Source organism: Platichthys flesus, chromosome 18, assembly GCF_949316205.1.
Source record: "Platichthys flesus chromosome 18, fPlaFle2.1, whole genome shotgun sequence".
Lineage (NCBI taxonomy): Eukaryota > Metazoa > Chordata > Actinopteri > Pleuronectiformes > Pleuronectidae > Platichthys > Platichthys flesus.
In genome coordinates, this window is record NC_084962.1 from 799,986 (window position 1) to 822,324 (window position 22,339).

Here is a 22,339-nt window from a genome sequence, read left to right on the forward strand (position 1 = left end):
CTTGCCTGTCTTGACTTGGGACTTGACTCGGGACTTGAGGGCAAAGACTTGAGACTTACTTGGGACTTGCAAAAAAATGACTTGGCCCCACCTCTGCCAGTAACGCGTTGGAGGTTATTCTTTAGTGCTACCTGTTCCCCCTCTAACAAAGGAGCAGATACGGCCCTGCTGCTCGGTAGATGCCCTTCTCAATCTCAACCCCGTCCAGCTCGCCTCGTGAGCTGGGGATACCCTTGTATCCCCTCTAAGCTCTTGAGACTGTGCTGGGACACACAGCTAACGTTATTGCGACTGGGGGAATTGGAGCATCTCTGCAACCTCATAGGGAGGGAGGGAGAGAGAGAGAGCGTCCAGTGGAGGGCAGCAAAATACAGATATACATTTGAACTACCCAGACCCTGCTTCATCAGAAGAAGAAAGGCAGAACATCCTCCATCTTCTGGGACACGGTTAGCGAGAAATCTAACGCCAGACTGAAGGATAGGCATCAGACATTATGGGAGCCGTTCTGGGACTGTGCTCCATGGCGAGCTGGGTGAGTACAGCGCCTTCGTACTGACGGTGACATTGGCAGCTGCTGTGTGTTTATTTATTTTCAGCTGCTCCGTCTTCACTCAGCTGCCATGACTGTGCAACACGGAGCAACGGGCCGAGGCTGCGGACAGTAAACAAAACAAAAGACAAGCAGGGATTGCAGGACCTGGCTCCTGCGGCCTTGAAATAAATCACACGGCTTCCGTCTATGTTTGGATCAGCCTGCGTTATTGTATAACTAGCCTCTTTTATCTGCTGGGTGGCGCTGGACGCTAAATGTTTGTGTTAGAAAATAGTGGGAACAAACAGCTTTTGATGATGTCAACAGAAATGTTGCGACACCGCCGCGTGTATATAAAAACAGTGTCCGGTATCAGCTGTAGACGCACACGGGCCTGTCTCATATCACCTCCCCTCCCCTCCCCGTCCAGTTCCAGTAAACAACTGGCCCTCGCTGTTTGTGTGTTTGTGTAGATCCCGTGCCTGTGCGGCAGCGCCCCCTGCCTGCTGTGTCGTTGCTGCCCCAGTGGGAACAACTCGACGGTGACCCGGCTCATCTACGCCTTCTTCCTGCTGTTTGGAGTCGGCATTGCCTGTATCATGTTGATGCCGGGCATGGAGGGCCAGCTCAAGAAGGTACGATTTTCACCTACAACACCAAAGTTATTTAATATTACAACACAGGAAAGAGCACGGTGTGTATACAGGGATTATTGTCAATGTCCATTTTTTGCCCTGATGTTACTTTACAGACCAAAACCTGCGCTGTCTTCTGAGTGAGAAGGGGGATATAGTCTCCCGATGTTTCGCTGCATGTATCTACAGGAGCAGGTTTTTGTAATAATGTTCACAGTAAGGAAGAGTTGACTGTCGAGCGTCACACCCAGGTTTCTAGTGAAAAGTAGTCCGGTCTTGTAAAGGTGGTGTGCAGATATCCACTGAGAGATGACAGTCAGACAGGCCGAGATTCATGCTGCTACCTGTGTTTCAGATTAGGGAAAAGAGAGGATTAGTTGGGCGTCATGGGAGTAGCTTTGGTAGGAAAAGCCATGTGAGTCCGCACCAGTCTGCCTTAACCAGACTGGTGCAGATCAAAAATATTGATATAGTGAAGATAGGAGGAGAGTTGATTAAAGATAGCTCGCTTCAGAGTTTTGGCAAGAAAGGGAAGAAGAGAGACAGGTCTGTAGTGGATAACTTCAGACGGGTCAAGGGTGGGTTTCTTCAGGAGGGTTTACTCTTACCTCCTTCTGGGGTTTGTGAGAACAGCCAGTTGACATGGAAGTGTAGAAAAGATGGGTGAGAAAAGGAAGAAGGTCAGGAGCAATAGACTGGAGAATTTGAGATGGGATGGGGTCAAGGGGGCAGGTGGCTGGGCAGGCAGAGGTTACCGAGGTTAAAACTTGATTGGGAGACAGGGGGATGAAAGAGGAAAGCAAAGGAGATGAAGATGAAGTTAATGGAACCGAGTTACAGAAGGTGTTTTTTGGGGGGATTGGAAAATGAGGGATGAATTTTTGTTTGGTAAAAGGAGCTTTTGGCTGCAGTAATAGTGGCAGAGATTGATAAGTGAGCAGGTCATCAGGGTGTTCACATTTTCACATGTTTTCATGTTCACATGATATTTGCGTAGTGGCTCTGTCGGCGCGCACTGAGTAAGACAACCACAGAGCTGGTTACGGTAATGGTGTGAACGAGTGCAAGGCCTATAGTATCAGAATGCAAAACCATTCTCTTTTGGGGGGGTTGTCTTGATTTTGCTTCTCCATTGCATCTATTTTTTTTTATTTTAAACTTGCTTCAAAGCAGATGAAACAGATTCCTAAATGGACACATTGAAGTCCCTAAAATTTCACTGACTTGCTGTTATACTGTGACGATTAAGTGTTCCTTTAATTTCTTTGAGCATTGTATATTATGTATATCACTTACAATTTCTCTTCTTTTCTGGCTGACACACAGACACTCAAATGCACACCTACTCAACTACAGTTCAAACCTATTTTTAACTTCCATATGTCATTTTGCTGGTAGCCAACACCATAATATCAACAGTGATCACTACATAATGACTGATACTTTCCTTAAATTAGTAAAGTGTTCCTAGCTGCCTCCATTATTTTGTTCACTCAGCTCCTCCTGAAAACAATATGTCTTAAGTAATAGAGTTCGGGAATTTATTAGTTAGAATATTTTGCTGTACTTGTATATGAAGATAAAATAATATTAACTTTATTTGTATAGCACTTATCTAAACAAGGTTACAAAGTGCTACACACAAATGTCCTTGGCAAAAATGAAGAATCGATTGCAATAAAATATATTCTGTTCAGTCAAATTTAAGAGCCTAATAATAAACATAATAAGGTCAAGACCTTAAGTTTGTAGAGATAACCAACAGTTCCCACAAATTACAAGATGTCAAATTACTTCACATAGGTCTTTCTGTTTACCGGTTGCGTCAGATTTAAAGCCAAAACAATCATAAGTAATTTTGTTTTCTTAAATTCAACAAGCTCTTTACCATAATTTGCTGATAATAACACACAAAGCCAAACAAAGGCACATATGCATGCACTTATATATCATCGAACAAAATGATTGGTCTGATGGTGGATGATTGGAAAATTGCAGCATATCACCCAACCCTTTATTTGCTGCTTTTGACCTTTCTGATTAGAAGTCCTTCTTTGTGGTGCAGTATATTAGCTTCTGCTCTTTGATGCTATAGATTCCAGGTTTCTGTGAAGGAGGGACGGGTTCGTCTATTCCTGGTGTGGAGGGTCATGTGAACTGTGATGTGCTGGTTGGCTATAAGGCTGTTTACCGTGTTTGCTTCGGGATGGCCATGTTCTACCTGCTCTTCTCTCTGCTCATGATCAAAGTCAAGAGCAGCCAAGACCCCCGGGCTGCGCTACACAACGGGTGAGGCAGCATCCATCTTTCCACCCACCCATCCATCCATCTTTCTAAGCCAACATACCCACTTACCATACATGCATACATGCATGCATCTTAGACTGATGTGAGACAAGTGGAAGTGATTTAAAAGGCACTAATAACTAGATGTTTGTCTCGCTTTCAGGTTTTGGCTCTTCAAGTTTGCGGCAGCTACTGCCATCACGATTGGATCATTTTTCATCTCAGAAGGTCCCTTCACAACTGGTACCTATTCTATTTCATTGTTATAATTTGCCTCTTGAAAAAATCCAATGTAGCTGTCAAATGTACCTGTAATTGTGTGAGCACTCAAGCATCTTATTTTATGCGTTCGCATAAATACAGCCAGTGGTGTCTTTGGACACCACTGGCTTGGATATCTAAATTCTGAACCAGTGGTTCTTCAGCGCAATAATAAACTAATTTAGTTTTAGTGGTCAAAGGTAAAGGTAACAGTCACTGAAACTGCACTTACTGGTGGAGGCATACACCTGCATTACGGTAATTCTAGTTTACAAGGCAGTTGAGATTGTATTTATTCATTACACATGGTGAGTGAAATTACAGCTAACAGTCAGTGCGTGCTCAGCCAGTTAGCCTTCATTGTGGTTCTGAGTTCAGTTTGTGGTGACACTTGTAAGGTCCTCAAATGTCAGAGTTTTGATTTAAATTAACCCACAGATGTTGTAAGGTAGAGTTTTTTTCTCTCTTTGTTCCACAGTGTGGTTCTATATTGGAATGGCTGGAGCATTCTGCTTCATCCTCATCCAGCTGGTTTTACTCATTGACTTTGCACATTCCTGGAATGAGTCTTGGGTGGAGAAGATGGAGGAGGGCAACTCTCGCTGCTGGTATGCAGGTATGGTTACAGTGTTATCATGGGGCTAAATGTATTGATGTACAGTCTTATGTTGCACGTAGGGCTTGGGGATAACACGATATCGATAATTATAGCTATATAACTTAACCTATATAACAAAGACACCATGAACAGCTAATGAGAATAAGAATCGTGCAAACCCAAACCAATCATGTGGCTGGATGAGAGACACACCCACATCAAGATAGGTTGACGCAAAGAGCATAGGAGCAGCAGCGAGACAGGTGTTAATGTTTGGGCTCCTGTAGAGAGGAGGATTGACTGCATTTCAGCTATGTTCATTGATTCAGCTGATTTCCACTGCTGATAAATTATAACACTGCTGCTTCAGGACAGACTCACATTAAAGGTCCGCTCATCCTGTCTTCTTATTCCTCACTCCTCTGAACTGCGCTCACTTTACACTTTAACAATAAACACCATCACTGATCACAAGTACAGGACTGACGTTTACTTTGTGTTGCCGCGATTAGTCGACGTCGATATCAATATTTTAAACTGACAATCGTTTTTTTTATTTTATGAATTTACCTTTTCGATTTCTAAAACGTTTCATTTCAATTAATTATAACAAATGATCTTCTTCAATATCACTACGTAACGGCGGGTTTACACCGGACACCAAAGCGGCGCGCAGCCCAGCGCCATTCTCAAGCACGCCGCCGCATTTCTCCGCACCAGTCAGCCCATGATTCTGCTTTCTCCGCATGTTGTTGTATGTAACCCGTTTTAATGTACTGGTTTGGGGGTAAATGATGATGGTCTTCATAGCCCCCCTCAACCCTCTCTTTCTCTATCTCTGTCTATCTGCTTGTGTGCTTGTGATGATGGGCCGAGGGGGATATTTAATTATGTGATTGGGAAATTTGGGAAATTAAAACTCCAGGACTACTGAAGGGGAATCTAAAGTATTGAATGCATATCTGATCATTTATATAAAATGTCATTAACATCGTTTAAAATTATTTTTCAGTGTGTTTCCTGGTGTGATACGCTCGCGGTGAGCGAAATAAAAGGCACGATTGGTCAATTAGATTTTTTTTTTTAGGAAAATTTTTCGTTAAGATTAATCGACTAATCTGTAAATTAGTTGATAGATAAATGTTGGAGCCCTAGGCGAGATTTCAGATTGTCCCCCCCAACAAACACAAGCAAAACTGCATGCGCCCCCCACCACACACACACACACACAAGCACAAACACAAATGCAAATTCCTTCCTTCACTCCAGAGGCTACATTCATTAGCAAAACAAGTTAACAAAAAAATTGTTTACAAAATGAAATACTAGATATGAATAAAATGCACATTCACTGCCGGTGTGAACACCCCAATTGATTTATAATGGGTAGGAGATGAGTCGGACGGCTTTCGCAGTGCTTCTGCCTCCGCGGTGTCCCCGGGGTTAGAGGATGATGGTGTGACGTTACTGCATTGGTTAACATTGCATGTATCACGTCATGATAAATCAGCCTCTACTGGCACCCTCTCTGCATTTTGCGTCCTAGGCAACTACCTGTGTCGCTTAAAGGCCAATGTATACTTCTCCGTTTTGACGGACACGGACAGATAGGACCGCCTTCTCCAACGCGGCTCCTCGGAGAGCTTTTCGTGCAGCTCTCATTTTTCTAACTACACGTCGAAATGGCGGAGAGCCCACGGATAGCCCTTGGCTGTGATTGGTCCGCTACCTGGAAACTTCCTGTTCCATTCCCTACATCACAATAAACCAAAATCACAACTACGACTCTATGATTAATGTGACAAGTGTGTTAAGCCAGTGGCGTTGTCCGGCTGACGGTGGCTGGTTAGAGCACTTACGGCATGTGTGTACGGTCACATACGGTTATAACGAACTTTCATAACTGGGCTAGCGGGCTAGTCACCATGCTAACTGCGGTGGGAACAGCGCAAAAACCCGCTGACTTTAATCCCACGGCTGTTATGACACTGTTTCTCAAACACCGTCAGGTTAGGCAAACACTTGGTAGTAGTTAGTATCGGGTGTCCGTGCTGACTGTGTGTGGAAGCTGGGGGGAAGCTAGCTGCCTCTGTGTAGCTTCAAGCTGTTGCAGCTGTTGAATTAGCAACGCAGTTTGGAAACAAGACCGGGGAACCGCTGCGTTAAGACACGATAACATAAGCATTTTGACCCGCTGGGTGTCACTTTATTCAGCAAAAACTGTCGCGTCATCAACATCCTTTTTTTGTTAGTTGCCATCGTTCACTGTGTGTGAGGAGTCGGGAGGACGTAAATAAACCAGCGTGGACTTCTTCTATATACCTCATGATGTAGGCTTCTCTAAGCTCGACTTCCGTTGCGCCATCTACTGTTCTGGCGGTGAATTGTTTTCACAACAAAAAGGCTCGTAGAACTATAAATCAAAAAGGGTCCGTCCGATCCGTCCGTCCGTCAGTCCGCAACGGACTCGGAGAAGCATACTGAGGCCTGCCCCATCTTAAGGCCTAATTATAGTCCTGCGACTGCAACCGCGGAAGGCCACGCAGCTGCATCGACGGATCCGTTTTGGTTTATGCTTCCTAAACGTGTTGTGCGTGTTGCAACGCAATTCACCGGCAGAACACTAGGCGTAGTAACTTTTTTTTTCGAAAACAAAACACACAAAGAAGAGACGTCTTCTTCTTCGTCTAATGTTTATTTACATCGCCTCTCCGGCTCCTCATAGCCTATTTCTGGCGGGTCAGTGACGGGTTATACAAGTGGTCATACTTTCGGATCTCTTCTGCCAAGTGCTCATCTTTTTGGTCCATATTCGTTCTTCTAAATCTTCCGTGATTTCCGCGTATTGTGGGGCATGAAACCGGAAACTAGACTCCGGACGGGATGTAGTAAGCCGACCAATCACAAGCCTTGTGGGCTGCGTGAGGCTCGCGTCGTTTTGTCGTATAGTTAAGGCCAAATTATACTCGTGTTGCACGGACGCACGCAAGACACGACACATGCCCCTTTCGAGCCCTCTGGCGGCTTGCGTGCGTCCGCCAATTTTTCTAACTATACGACCAAATGACGCGAGCCTCACGCAGCCCGTAAGGCTTGTGATTGGTCGGCTGACTACATCCCGTCCGGAGTCTAGTTTCCGGTTTCATGTCCCACAATGAAACTGTTTAGTTACAATGTGTGTTTTGTCTTTGAAAAAAAACGTTACTCCGCCTAGTGTTCTGGCGGTGAATTGCGTTGCAACACGCGCAACACGTTTAGGAAGCATAGACCAAAAACGGATCCGTCGATGCAGCTGCGTGGCCTTCCGCGGTTGCAGTCGCAGGACTATAATTAGGCCTTTAGAAAAATTGGCGGACGGACGCAAGCCGCCAGAGGGCTCGAAAGGGCCGTGTTGCGTGTCTTGTGTGCTTGCGTGCGTCCGTGCAACACAAGTATAATTTGGCCTTTAAGGCGTAATTATAGTCCTGCGACTGCAACCGCGGAAGGCCACGCAGCTGCATCGAAGGATCCGTTTTGGTTTATGCTTCTCTAATGTGCTGCGCGTGTTGCAACGCAATTCACCGCCAGAACACTAGGCGGAGTAACGTTTTTTTCAAAGACAAAACACACAAAGAAGAGACGTCTTCTTCTTCGTCGAATGTTTATTTACATCGCCACTCCGACTCCTCATAGCCTATTTCTGGCGGACAAATCGGCCAGTCAGTGACGGGTTATACAAGTGGTCATACTTTCGGATCTCTTCTGCCAAGTGCTCATCTATTTGGTCCATATTCGTTCTTCTAAATCTTCCGTGATTTCCGCGTATTGTGGGGCATGAAACTGGAAACTAGACTCCGGACGGGATGTAGTAAGCCGACCAATCACAAGCCTTGTGGGCTGCGTGAGGCTCGCGTCGTTTTGTCGTATAGTTAAGGCCAAATTATACTCGTGTTGCACGGACGCACGCAAGACACGACACACGCCCCTTTCGAGCCCTCTGGCGGCTTGCGTGCGTCCGCCAATTTTTCTAACTATACGACCAAATGACGCGAGCCTCACGCAGCCCGTAAGGCTTGTGATTGGTCGGCTGACTACATCCCGTCCGGAGTCTAGTTTCCGGTTTCATGTCCAACAATGAAACTGTTTAGTTACAATGTGTGTTTTGTCTTTGAAAAAAACGTTACTCCGCCTAGTGTTCTGGCGGTGAATTGCGTTGCAACACGCGCAACACGTTTAGGAAGCATAGACCAAAAACGGATCCGTCGATGCAGCTGCGTGGCCTTCCGCGGTTGCAGTCGCAGGACTATAATTAGGCCTTTAGAAAAATTGGCGGACGGACGCAAGCCGCCAGAGGGCTCGAAAGGGCCGTGTTGCGTGTCTTGTGTGCTTGCGTGCGTCTGTGCAACACGAGTATAATTTGGCCTTTAAGGCGTAATTATAGTCCTGCGACTGCAACCGCGGAAGGCCACGCAGCTGCATCGAAGGATCCGTTTTGGTTTATGCTTCTCTAATGTGCTGCGCGTGTTGCAACGCAATTCACCGCCAGAACACTAGGCGGAGTAACGTTTTTTTTCAAAGACAAAACACACAAAGAAGAGACGTCTTCTTCTTCGTCGAATGTTTATTTACATCGCCACTCCGGCTCCTCATAGCCTATTTCTGGCAGACAAATCGGCCAGTCAGTGACGGGTTATACAAGTGGTCATACTTTCGGATCTCTTCTGCCAAGTGCTCATCTATTTGGTCCATATTCGTTCTTCTAAATCTTCCGTGATTTCCGCGTATTGTGGGGCATGAAACCGGAAACTAGACTCTGGACGGGATGTAGTAAGCCGACCAATCACAAGCCTTGCGGGCTGCGTGAGGCTCGCGTCGTTTTGTCGTATAGTTAGAAAAATAAACAGACGCACGCAAGACGCCAGAGTGCACGAAAGGGGCGTGTTGCGTGTCTTGCGTGCTTGCGTGCGTCCGTGCAACACGAGTATAATTCGGCCTTTAGCCAGGAGCTGCCCTGCCCCATCCTGACATCCTAAACTTGTCTAGTGTTCAATGGTATCCCATTGACAACCAAACAGATCTGATTGAGAACAGGTTTATCAATAAGCTTGTTTTCTAGTTATTTATATCATAAAATAATATGATCATATTAAGTTGAATAAATTAAAAATAATTTGTACAATATAAACACAATATACATTACATTACATTTAGTTGACGCTCTTATCCAAAGCAACTTTCAATCAGTGCATTCAACATCTACGAGGGGCCATTTTGGTGTGCAGCATCTTGCCAAAGGACACTTGTTATCATGTGTTTTCATTTATGCCGTGTAACAGTATAACACATAATAAAACTTGAAATTACTTTGTCCATAGCTCTTCTTTCAGTCACTGCAGTCAACTACCTGTTGTCTCTGGTATCTCTGATCATGTTCTACATCTACTACACCCACTCCGATGGCTGCACTGAGAACAAGGTCTTCATTAGCATCAACATGCTCCTCTGCATCACTGCCTCTGTCCTGTCAATCCTGCCCCAGATCCAGGTTCGCAGATGTTCTTTTTTTTCCATCCATGTCTGAGCAGGGATGTCTGTGACTGAGAAAATATGACCAGATGTCTTATACTGTAGAATGTAAATGTCAGGTGAGAGGAAGATCGTCAGTGGTGATGGCGAAGTAGGTTTGAAAGACTGCCGTTTTAGAGGGAGACCTGCCACTTTATATGATTTAAGAATGCTCATTATACAATCTGTATTTGGGGTTTTGGGTCTGTGGGTCATATGTCACTTCGTACATGAAGCTCAGCAGGTGAGCTGAAGCTTTCCTTTTTTTATTAGTTAGTGTTATATAATTCTCATACTAATTCCCGGTGTTTTCTGGATAAAGGAGTCCCAGCCAAGGTCTGGCCTGCTGCAGTCTTCCCTGGTTACCCTATACACTATGTACCTGACCTGGTCTGCCATGACCAATGAGCCTGGTAAGATCATGTTTTTTGAGTGATTTTGTAGAAATGTTAAAATTGACATGCAGAAATCTGGGCGTAAGGACAGTCACTGAAAATACTGCAAGTCTGATGGTGTATTGAGGTCAGCCAGAGCACAGCTTCTCCTCACAGTGCACTGAGAGTTAACTGATGTACATGTGATGTAAAAAAAACTTAACAATCATATAAGTAAGTATACTGGATGAACTAACCTTAAAAACACATCTCTATTGTCTTACTCTCCCAGTGATACTGTCTGCAGTCATTGCCCTGCTCATGCATACATCTATTCACTGTGAGACCCAGTTTCAATCTGGATCATTGATGCTAATTAGGATAAGAAAGCCTGTTTTTTAAAATCAGTAGACACCATGGTCATGTAATGACCGCAGCAGTGCATCTGTTTTTTTATTTCTCACAGACAGGAAATGTAACCCAAGCCTTCTGGGTATTATTGGGCTAAACAGTACCAGTCCTGCAACTCAGGACCATGTGGTTCAGTGGTGGGATGCCCAAGGGATTGTGGGATTGATCCTTTTCCTCATGTGTGTCCTCTACTCCAGGTGAGGTTATCCTTTAACACATCTTTGCAGTCACAAACATATGTGGAAACACCCACATGAACTGTAGGGGCCAAAATGCATATTTGGTCTGTTTGTTTATTGTTTATTTTGAAAGGTTAGTCACACTGTTTGGGATCATGTCACTTCCGTTTGATTGACACATGGGTGTGGCTTAATCTATATACCTGGGCAGTCAGATCAGCGGAGGGGGGGGGGGGTAGAAAGGGGGTTAGTGGCGCACCTGATTATATTTTCTGTTTACCGTCGTTGTCGTCGTCGTCTTCATCGTCAAACAACCATGTTTTCATTCATCAATTGTCATTCGGTCTGCAGCAATAAAATGCTCAAACTATATTCATCACCGCACTTGGATTCATTGTACGACGCGTAACAGCCTGGAGCCCACTTAAGCCTCTTAGCAGCCTTTTATAGGAAAACGGACACTATAATTTAAACAGAAAATAATCAAAACACCACGGGATTCAACGTTGCTCATATCGCTTGGATCTCGATGTTTTGGACTGAACGAACTATGCAACAGGGGACCCTTCTGCGGACGCCTGGGCTCAGAGACACATGATTGACTGCAGCAGCGGTGTAACGCGGAAGTGACAGCAGCGTATCACAGCCATCAGAATCGGTATGTTTGTTGATCCTTCTGTGTAGTTGTTTGAAGTTGAACACAGTTTGGAAAGACTGCCGTTTTGTCCATTGGGGACTGTTTGTTTGGGCTTGTGTTGCGCGTGCTTGGTTTGTCGCGATCGGCAATTGTAGGGGCTGATTGGAGGACTGCGTGATGAGCAGTGGCCGCCGTTTGCTGAGCTGTGCTGTTGTGTTGAAAATCGCATTGTGTCTGAATCAATGTCATTGCGGATTGCATTGTGTGTGTTGCTCTGTGCTTTGGTGAATTGTGCACGTTGAAAGTTCACATAATGAGTGACTCAAATGAAATGGAAATTACGGAGAAGAGAACGGTCAAGCTTACAGCCAAAGCACTGGCTTGCAAAATGGAAACTCTTCAAAAGCAATGTCAATCTAATGTGAAAAAAATGAAAGAGCTCTCACGTGAAATTAAAGGGCTCATGAAAAATGATGAAAATGCAAAGAAAGTGCAATTCAAACTGAATGAACTCAAACAACTGTATGAAAATGCAAATGCAGCACATGAGTCAGTGATTTTTTTACTTCCCAAAGAGGAAAAGGTAACCCAAAAGGAGTGGTTTGGACGCATAATAAAACACAACACAGACTTCATTGATGGTGTAAAGACATGGCTCTCTGAGATTGAAAGACACTTTCCACAAGCAAGAAAGGTGACTGAAGATGTGTTTGCTGCACAATCAGTCATCTCTCCCACTCCACCTGAAGAGGGACCACCTGTTGCACCTGTTGAATTAAAGGAAAATATACCACACTCTGATGTTCCAGCTGCCATTCCTTCCCAACAGAATAAAGCAATATCTGACATGCAGGATGAAATAAAGCCAAGTGACAGTGTGTCAAATATTACCAACAGGAGTCACAAATCACATTCTTCATGCTCAAGATTTTCCACCACCTCATCTGCATGCATCAAGGCTGAGGCTGAAATGGCTGCTCTTATTGTAATACAACAAATGCTAAAAGATAAACATGCCATAGAAGCACAAGAGGAGGAGCTAAGGAGGAAAAAAGAGCAACTTGAACTGGATGGAAATCTTGCTGCTACAATGGCAAAAATGAAGATTCTTGGAGCCTCAAGTAGATCTGGTGTGCGTAGCCACAGATCAAGAGTGTCAGATGGTATGAACTTGTATATGGAGAAAAAACAACGTGAAAAGAAAACACAAATGGCCACTGCTGACTGAGACATTAATCAAACCCAATCTCTCCCCACAGTGCCAGTGACAATTCAGTCAAATACATTAACTATGGATGCACATGTTACAATACCAACAACATTGCCTGCTCCAAGCAATGGTGAACAGAGCAACATGCTTAACATCATGGAAAAGCAAAATGACATCACTGCATTAATAGTTCAACAACAGTCTCTCTCTTTAATGCCCAAGAAGGAGATTCGTCGTTTTGATGGTGACCAACTTCAATTTCAAACATTCATAAAATCCTTTGAACACAACATCGAAAGCAAGAACCCAAACCCCACAGATTGTCTTTATTATCTGGAACAATATACTGAAGCACAACCAAGAGAAATGGTGAGGAGCTGCCTTCATATGACCGCAGATAGAGGATTCAGGAAGGCAAAATCCTTACTGCAGGAGCACTTTGGCAATGAGCATAAAATTGCTACAGCCTACATGGAGAAGGCTCTTTCATGGTCGTCAATTAGACCAGATGACACAAAAACACTACAAGCATACACTCTGTTTCTAAGAGGATGTTGCAATGCCATGGAAGATGTCAACAACATGCAAGAGCTCAACATGTCTGCTAACCTGCTAATTATAATTAAGAAGCTGCCATATCGATTGAGGGATAAATGGAGATCTGTGGCATGTGATTTTCAGGAAAGGTACAACCAAAGAGCTACCTTCAGGGATCTGGTAAATTACCTTGAAAAACAGGTGAGGATTGCAACAGATCCAGTATTTGTGAGACTCAGCTGCAAAATATGCAATTTGAAGCATCCTCAGATGCTGCATATCCACCAAAGAAGATTTGAAATGGACAAACATCAAGCTCAAACAAAGGAAGAAGCTGACATCAGAGCCATAGCCTCGATACAGACAAGTGGTCTTACTGGGGCCGGTAAAGACAATTGCAAACTCTCCATAGTGCCTGTGAAAGTAAAGGCCAAGAAGGGGAATACAACAGTGCATACATATGCATTCCTTGACCCGGGAAGCACTGCGTCATTTTGCACATTAGGGCTAATGAATAAGCTCAATCTCCAGGGAAGAAAATCAAATATTCTTCTGAGAACAATGGGTCAAAGGAAGGTCGTTGAAACCAGCATTGTTTCAGGCCTAGAGGTTACAGGACTTCATGGCGCTGATTTCTGTGATCTCCCATGTGTGTACACTCAGAAGACTATGCCTGTGCACAAAGGGAACATCCCACATCAAAATGACATCAATCAGTGGCATCATTTAAAGAATATTCACTTACCTGAACTGGACTGTGAGATTGAGTTGCTGATTGGCGCCGATGTACCAAAGGCTCTGAAACCACTTCAAGTCATCAGGAGTGTGGGAGATGGACCATATGCCGTCAAAACAATGCTCGGCTGGACAGTTAACGGACCCCTGGGAGGAAAAAGAGATTATGCTCAGGAGCAGTCAGAAATCAGTGTTAACAGGATATCAGTTGTTACACTTGATGAGCAATGGGAGCAGCAGTTCAAGATTGACTTTCCTGAGTGTGTCAAAGATGACCAAGAACCTTCAAAAGAAGATCAGCAGTTCTTGGATTTGGTATCAACATCTGCAAAGCTAGTTAATGGACATTACTGCTTTGGTTTACCATTGAAGGACAGGGAAATCTGCTTGCCTGACAATAAGAACTGCGTTGAACAGAGGACACTAAACTTAAAAGGGCATTTCCAGAGAGATCCATGCTATCACTTGGAGTACACCAACTTCATGTCTGACATGATATCCAAGGGCTATGCAGAGGAAGTACCAGAAGGAATCTTGGAATGTAGTGATGGCAGAAAATGGTATCTACCACACCATGGAGTTTTGCATCCACAAAAGAAAAAACTTAGAGTGGTGTTCGACTGTGGAGCAACATATCAAGGAGTTTCACTGAACTCTCAGCTCTTACAGGGACCAGACCTCACCAGCACCTTGATTGGAGTCATATCTAGATTCCGTAAAGAACCTGTTGTCATCGCTGCGGATATCGAAGCAATGTTCCTCCAAGTACAAGTACCAAATGAAGATCGCGACCTGCTACGGTTCGTCTGGTTGCCTGCTGGAGATTACTGTCAGAACATGGTGGAATACAGAATGACGGTGAATTTATTTGGAGCAACATCATCTCCAAGTTGTGCAAATTTTGCCCTGAGAAAATGTGCTGAAGACAACACTGGCCAGTTCAGCCCACAAGCTATCAACACCATCTTGAACAACTTTTATGTGGATGACTGCCTCGCTTCAGCAGCTTCAGAAGAGGACGCAATAGCTCTTTATCACGAGTTAAGAGCCATTTGCTTCAAGGGAGGCTTTGTACTCACCAAGTGGATAAGCAATAGTCGTCATGTATTGGCTGCCATACCTGAAACGGAAAGAGCAAAAGAAATGAAGGATCTGGATTTGGACCATGACAAACTGCCTGTTGAGAGGATGTTAGGTGTACAATGGTGGGTTCAGTCTGACGTCTTCAAGTTCAAAATCATCCTCAAAGACAGACCACTCACAAGACGGGGGATTTTGTAGACTGTCAGTTCTGTATATGATCCCTTTGGAATGTTGGCACCAGTAGTCCTGACTGCAAAAAGGACCCTACAGGAATTGTGTCGGAAAAAGACTGGTTGGGATGATGTGATAGCAGACTCTATTGTGAAAGAATGGATGAGCTGGATTCAGGAACTCCATAACCTGAAAGACTTCAAAGTCAACAGATGCTTCAAACCTACAAACTTCGGAGCGGTAACATCTGCCCAGCTACTCCATTTTGCTGATGCATGTCAGGATGGTTATGGAACTGTGAGTTATTTGTTAATGCATAACAACCATGGCCAAACGCATTGTGCATTTGTGATGGGAAAGGCCAGAGTGGCTCCTTTGAAGCCAGTCACTATCCCTCGCATGGAGTTGACTGCTGCTACCATGGCGAGCAGAATGGACACAATATTGAGGAAAGAGCTGCAGATGGAACTAGCAGAATCTACATTTTGGACTGATAGCACCTCTGTGCTCAAGTACATAAAGAACAGGACCACACGATTTCGAACATTCGTGGCTAACAGAGTGACTGAAATTGCCAAAGCCTCAGATGAACATCAGTGGAGGTACGTCAACACAAATGACAATCCAGCAGACATGGCTTCCAGAGGTCTGAAAGTCAAAGCTTTCCTAAAGAAGAAAATGTGGGTGTACGGACCTCCGTTTCTTCATGGTCCTCAGGAAGAGTGGCCTCAGAACCCTGATGGATTGGATGCAATTTCACCGAAGGACTCTGAAGTCAAGAGCATAACCGTAAATGCTGCTCAAATAAGACCTGAAGCAGTGGATCCAACAACCAACTTCATCCATTACTTCTCATCCTGGAATCAGTTGAAAAGGGCAGTAGCATGGATGCTCAGAATCAAAGGAGTGCTTCTGCAACGAATCAGGAAGAGGAAAACAGCAAGCGGTGTTCTCTCTTTGCAAGGAAATCTTGACACTCAGGAAATCCGTCTCACAATCGGCGAATTGGAGAGTGCAGAGAAGGAGATAATCCGCTTCTGCCAAAAGAAGAGATTTGGAGATGAAATCTCAAATCTGAAAAAGGGAATGAATGTTAAAAGGACAAGCCACATTCATAAACTCAACCCCATTCTGGACAAAGATGTGTTAAGAGTTGGTGGTCGCCTAAGCAGAGCAGCAATGCCAGAAGAAATGAAACATCCTGTCATTCTGGCCAAAGACTTTCACATTGCTGACCTCCTTTTACGACATATTCATGGGGAGGTGGGACATGGTGTTCGCAACCATATGCTATCCAGACTGCGTCAGAAATATTGGATTCCTGGTGCCACAGTATTGATCAGGAAAATCCTGTCTAAATGTGTTGTCTGTCGGCGTATAAATGCTATTCCTGGACAACAGCAGATGGCTGATCTACCCCTGGATAGAGTCTCTCCAGATGAACCACCATTCACAAACGTTGGAGTCGATTACTTTGGACCCTTTGGAGTGAAGCGTTGCAGAAGTGTCGTGAAGCGATATGGTGTTATTTTCACCTGTTTGGCTACAAGAGCAATTCACCTTGAAATGGCCTCATCGCTTGACACAGACTTTCATCCATGCCCTTCGGCGCTTCATAGCCAGACAAGGCCAAGGTAAAGGAAATACGATCAGACAATGGAACCAATTTTGTGGGAGCACAGCGCGAGTTGAAGGAAGCTATTGAAGGATGGAATCCAGGTCAGATCCATGACATACTGCTTCAAAAGGGAATAAACTGGATATTCAATCCCCCTGCTGGCTCACACCATGGAGGTGTTTGGGAAAGATTAATCAGATCAGTGCGGAAGGTTCTCAACTCAACACTAAATGTGCAAAGTCTGGATGAGGAGGGACTCCACACAGTCTTATGTGAAGCCGAAGCTATTCTCAACAGTCGTCCAATCACAAAGGCTTCTATAGATCCCAACGACCTTGAAGCACTCACACCAAATCACCTTCTGCTTCTCAAAAGCACGCCATCCCTGCCACCAGGACAGTTTCAGAAGGAAGACCTATATGCTCACCGCAGGTGGAGGCAAGTTCAATATATGTCTGACTTATTTTGGAAAAGGTGGATTAAGGAGTATCTTCCCCAACTGCAAGAACTACAGAAATGGTCCAACATAAGACGCAACTTCACACCAGGAGACATCGTCATCATTGTGGATGATTCAGCGCCTCGCAACTCCTGGTTGACTGGAAGGATTGTGGAGACCATTATGGACAAAAAGGGACTTGTACGTCAGCTTCGGATCAAGTCAAAGACCGGATTTCTGACCAGGCCCATCACCAAAGTCTGCCTACTACTGGAGGCAGCGGATCATTGACTGACGCAAACTGACTTTTGACCCTTGACTTTGTTCCTGAACACTTGACTTTGGGTTAGGGTTAGGGTTAGTAAATTTGTAATTATTATTTGAAACATAATAATTAGGGGCCGGAATTGTAGGGGCCAAAATGCATATTTGGTCTGTTTGTTTATTGTTTATTTTGAAAGGTTAGTCACACTGTTTGGGATCATGTCACTTCCGTTTGATTGACACATGGGTGTGGCTTAATCTATATACCTGGGCAGTCAGATCAGCGGAGGGGGGGGGGGGAGAAAGGGGGTTAGTGGCGCACCTGATTATATTTTCTGTTTACCGTCGTTGTCGTCGTCGTCTTCATCGTCAAACAACCATGTTTTCATTCATCAATTGTCATTCGGTCTGCAGCAATAAAATGCTCAAACTATATTCATCACCGCACTTGGATTCATTGTACGACGCGTAACAGCCTGGAGCCCACTTAAGCCTCTTAGCGGCCTTTTATAGGAAAACGGACGCTATATGAACTGAAGAACCAACTGGCAGGTTGATATTCTATGCTGACTTTCGTTCTGTTCCTTTGTTTTTCCATAAGTATTCGTAACTCATCCAACGCCAGTGTTAACAAGCTGACTCTGACCAGTGACGAGTCAGCGCTTATCGAGGATGGGCCTCAGGCTGACAGTTTCGAGGAGGGCAGCGGCCACAACAGAGCTGTGGACAACGAGAAGGACGGTGTCACCTACTCGTACTCTTTCTTCCACTTCATGCTATTCCTGGCTTCTCTCTACATTATGATGACGCTCACCAACTGGTACAGGTAGGCCACACAAGGCTTGGAGCTGCAGGGAGAACTAACAAACTGTAAACAGGGATTCAATAATAGTCTATGGTTTTAATATAATTGTCGACAAATTCAATGTCGTTTTTATCAAATAACAGTCAAATATGAGGAAGTGATGGATTTGTTGGGCACCATTTTCAACAGCATAATAATCTACAAGTCTGGAGAGACAAATATATATGTACTCAACCCTAGCAAAAGTCTTATGGCTTCATATTTGAGCCACTACTTTTTCACATCAATCAGAGACTCCTCTGCTCTTTTCTAATCACTTACACGTTGAACTAATCTTTAACAATGACGTTTAAATACTGTGTTTCATAATCTACTGGAAGAATATCTATCCTGTCTGCAAGTGTGTGTGTCTGCCCGTCTCAGGCACTCTTTACACAAACAAAGTATATCACATTTATTGAGTAATTAATCAGGAATGTCGGATCATGAATCCAGATTGTCCTGCCACTTGAACCAAGCGAATCAAACAAACACAAAGTACACTTAAAATACTGAACGTTTGATAAAAGCTTCTGATTAGTTTTGTTGTTTATTGTGAGTTGGTAAAGTGTGCATGAAATTAGTGTGGATGTCTGGTTATTGCTCCTCATCTTTCTGTGATAAACTACAGTTTTGAAACACTGTAATATTTTTCGGAATCCAGACTAGTTGCTGCAGATCTTTAATCTGAATACTCTCCTTGCAGCCCTGACATCAACTACCAGGCCATGACCAGCAAGTGGCCATCAGTATGGGTGAAGATCTCCTCCAGCTGGATCTGCATTGCCCTCTACGTGTGGACCCTGGTTGCTCCGCTGGTCCTGGTCAACAGAGACTTTGACTGAAACTGCTTACAATACACACCCATGCTCTGCATCACACATGTTTTGTTTCAGTAAAACACCAGGTAGCTAACCATGCATCAGTTATTGCTGGAGGGGCCGTGGCTGCACTCAGGTTGGGTGTTTTGTAAGGTGGTTTCGGCTCATCTGTGCTGACTGTTGCAGCTTCCTCACTGCAGGGCTGATGACTGGATTTACTGTATGGTGTCCCAGCTCTGACTGCAGCCCAGCCTCATCCAGTGTAATGTCATTGTGACCCCCTCAGCAGCCTGTTGTAGTGCTCCCCCATGCTGCCATCATTGTAAATATATTCTGTGTAGTACTGGTGAATTATTTAGTTTTCTTTCTATAAAGACAGAGCTGCATGCTTTTCCTTTGAAAGTTGATGTGACAATAACAGTAGCTGTATATGAAACTTTTAAGACAAGCAGGACAATGGCTTTGGTCAGTGTGTCCCCACCATAGACAGTGACAGTTGTATTGTGTGGTATTACGTATGGAAATAATTGTATGTGTAAAAAATTAGAGGAAGTGCTTTACATTTGTGGATTAGAGTTGTGTGTGAGCAGGACTCCAGCTGTGGCACAAGCACATTGAAGCAGGAGAGCAGCTTATTATAGTTCTCTAACTCGTACCATTAGCAGTGCTGTGTAGCATTGTGTTTGTTGTGTTACAGCTCTACCATCAGTTTTCACTTTGCATCTTACTCTCCTTAGCACATACACAACAAAACCATTTAATTTGACTGTATATGCAAAAATGAGCATTTATTTGAAAACCTCTAGATGACTTGTACGTTAAACCTTAGCATGTAGCTCTTCATAGAGATTGTGGTTATATATTTGTTTCATTTTCTCCCCTGTGCTTTATCCTAAGTAGATTTTGTTTCTCTTGACATGTAAAAGTACATTGTATCCGGATTAATAAAACAAAGGAAAAATAAGCAGTGTATTCAGTTTTTTGTCTGAGTAGCTGCACTTTGTGCTGTAGCAGTTCTGACAGAGAGCAGCAACAGTGCAGATAAACCTGGCAGTGATGACACTGAAAACGTGGAACGGACTAAAGAAGATACAGAGCTGTGTGGGTTCTTCCTTTATACAGCTGAACACAAGTTTATCTGCTAAGCTCTAGCTCCTGACAGAAATCTGAGGAAATACTTTATTCATCTAAACAAGGAAATGTAACGTCAGCAACGACCCCCAGATCTGCGGTTCATGCTATGCCTTCTGTTGGCATATCAGCTATTTCAGTTGGAAGAACTGACATACCAGCTGGCATATTTTAGTTCTGCATCAAATTCTGAGGGATCAATCCAGTAATTGTACTTTATAACTTCGTACTAGTTTTGATGCTAAAATGTGTTCTTGTACTCAATGATTTTTCATACTTGACTTTTCATATAATATATTGTGGATATTCTCCCATAGCTTAAGTAAAGGATCTGAAACTTTGTCCACCACAAAATAAAAATCAATTAGTCATAGCACAAAGGTTTATTTAGAAAAGAGCTAACACTGTCAATGTGAAACCGGCCAAATAAAGTAAAGTCTGATGGGATGGGGATTTGATTGCGGTTCCTGCTGAATTTATTCTTTACTTAATCTCTGAAGTGCAGCCGCCGCCACACCTTAACATGCCTCGACAAAAGGTCAGCATTACTGGTGTGATGAGATACATAGCTATTTGATTATTTATTGTAATTAAAGAATATTAGTGTAGTTTAAAGAGAGAAACCTTCACAGAACTTTTAACAAGTCATAGATTTATAAAAACATCAGAAACCTAAACCTCTGATTAAAAATGTGAAGTATATTAAGAGGTGTTTATTAGATCTAGTATATACAATCTTTATCTTTAAGGTAAATAGGTAAAACTCAAATATAAGAGACACAAAAAATCTTCTCAAATGTAGTGGAGTGTAAGTCAATCAGTTCCTCTGGTAACGTGGTGCTGCGAGTGAGGACGACAGAGGACTGTGTCTGAAATCAAAAAGGGGTAATATCAGGTTATAGGTGGAGGAAAAGAGTAAATCCCTTCGCAGTCAGAAAAGAGTAAGTAAGTAAAGTAATTCCTTATAGACACTATAATGTACTGCTTGTTGGCCCTTCATTTATAACCTGACCTTGGGTATTGCTTGGAAAGAAGGGAGTATGTGTGTGTGGTGGGTGCGAGCAGCGTCGGCTGCAGGAGGGAGAGAGTGGGGATGGGGTTCTGGGATTGGTGCCGGATGCACTAGGTAATGGAGCTCCAGAGAAGAAGGAGACAATGACTGGCATGAGAGACAGCGTATATTTGTATTTATCTGACTGCAGACAGAAATAAAGGAAGCATTAAAAGTCATCCTGACGAGCTATCTGGTCTATTCTCTTAGTGGTGAACAGGTGTTATGTGTGAGGATGGTCAAAAATTCTCTCACACAGTGGGTCATGCTGAATATCTGCCTTTTTTGGCACTCATATCATTACAGCACTCAAATGGAAGACCAGCTAGGGCCACATGCACTAGCATGGACCATGCCAAAAATATGTATTATTAAATCTTTTGATGGAAATTCAGGTTGTATTGGATTATGTGGACGGATGACTGGGTGTGAAGGGCTCGGATGAAGATGGATGAAGAATGTCTCCCTTAGGCTGGTCTGGGAGGATATGCTGGGGACTGGTGCCTTATTGTGGGGATTCGGTCGGGACCCCAAAGACGGGCAGGTTGTATGTGATATAATATGCCGTGACACAATTCCAGCCAGTCAAATAGGCTTAGAAAGTACTTGGGGCAAGGCTATTAGGGATGGCTTCTTGGGAGGCGTGAACAAATATTTTTTGAAGAAAGGAGCAGGAAAAAAAGAGTCACAGAAGGAAAAACAGGCGATGGTCATGCACAGAGAAACAGAGGAAATGATGCTGGTTCGAGGCGTCACGAGAAACACACAACGAACTGTCAACCTGAGGGAGGACACAGGGTTAATAAACAGATGATCAGGAGATGACAAGATGCAGGTGAGTCTAATCAGAGCGGGAAGCAGAGGCAGGCTCTATCTGCCACAACGAGTCATGACAGTAACCCCCTAGGGACGGCACCAGGCGGCTCAGGCTGATCAGGATGACGATAATGGAAGTCATGGTTGAGAGTGGGGTCG

General features: G+C 44.0%; 1 protein-coding gene across 1 annotated transcript; it reads left to right on the forward strand.

The window, feature by feature from the left end:
* The first annotated feature begins 383 nt into the window (after positions 1-383).
* Positions 384-20,146, forward strand: serinc1 (serine incorporator 1). The gene is made up of 10 exons (XM_062410844.1): positions 384-535; positions 1,009-1,170; positions 3,266-3,459; positions 3,620-3,699; positions 4,196-4,333; positions 9,670-9,839; positions 10,182-10,272; positions 10,700-10,841; positions 18,119-18,343; positions 19,068-20,146. Exons 1-10 carry the CDS (start codon positions 497-499, stop codon positions 19,204-19,206), a joined length of 1,380 nt encoding a protein of 459 aa, XP_062266828.1. The 5' UTR covers positions 384-496; the 3' UTR covers positions 19,207-20,146.
* Positions 20,147-22,339: the final 2,193 nt, after the last annotated feature.

Excerpts from the sequence above, each read along its gene's own strand:
- serinc1 (XM_062410844.1), top strand. The coding sequence starts at position 497 with ATGGGAGCCGTTCTGGGACTGTGCTCCATGGCGAGCTGG. Across the intron at positions 3,460-3,619 it reads CGGGCTGCGCTACACAACGG|GTTTTGGCTCTTCAAGTTTG; the intron begins GTGAGGCAGCAT and ends TCTCGCTTTCAG. Across the intron at positions 4,334-9,669 it reads CTCTCGCTGCTGGTATGCAG|CTCTTCTTTCAGTCACTGCA; the intron begins GTATGGTTACAG and ends CTTTGTCCATAG.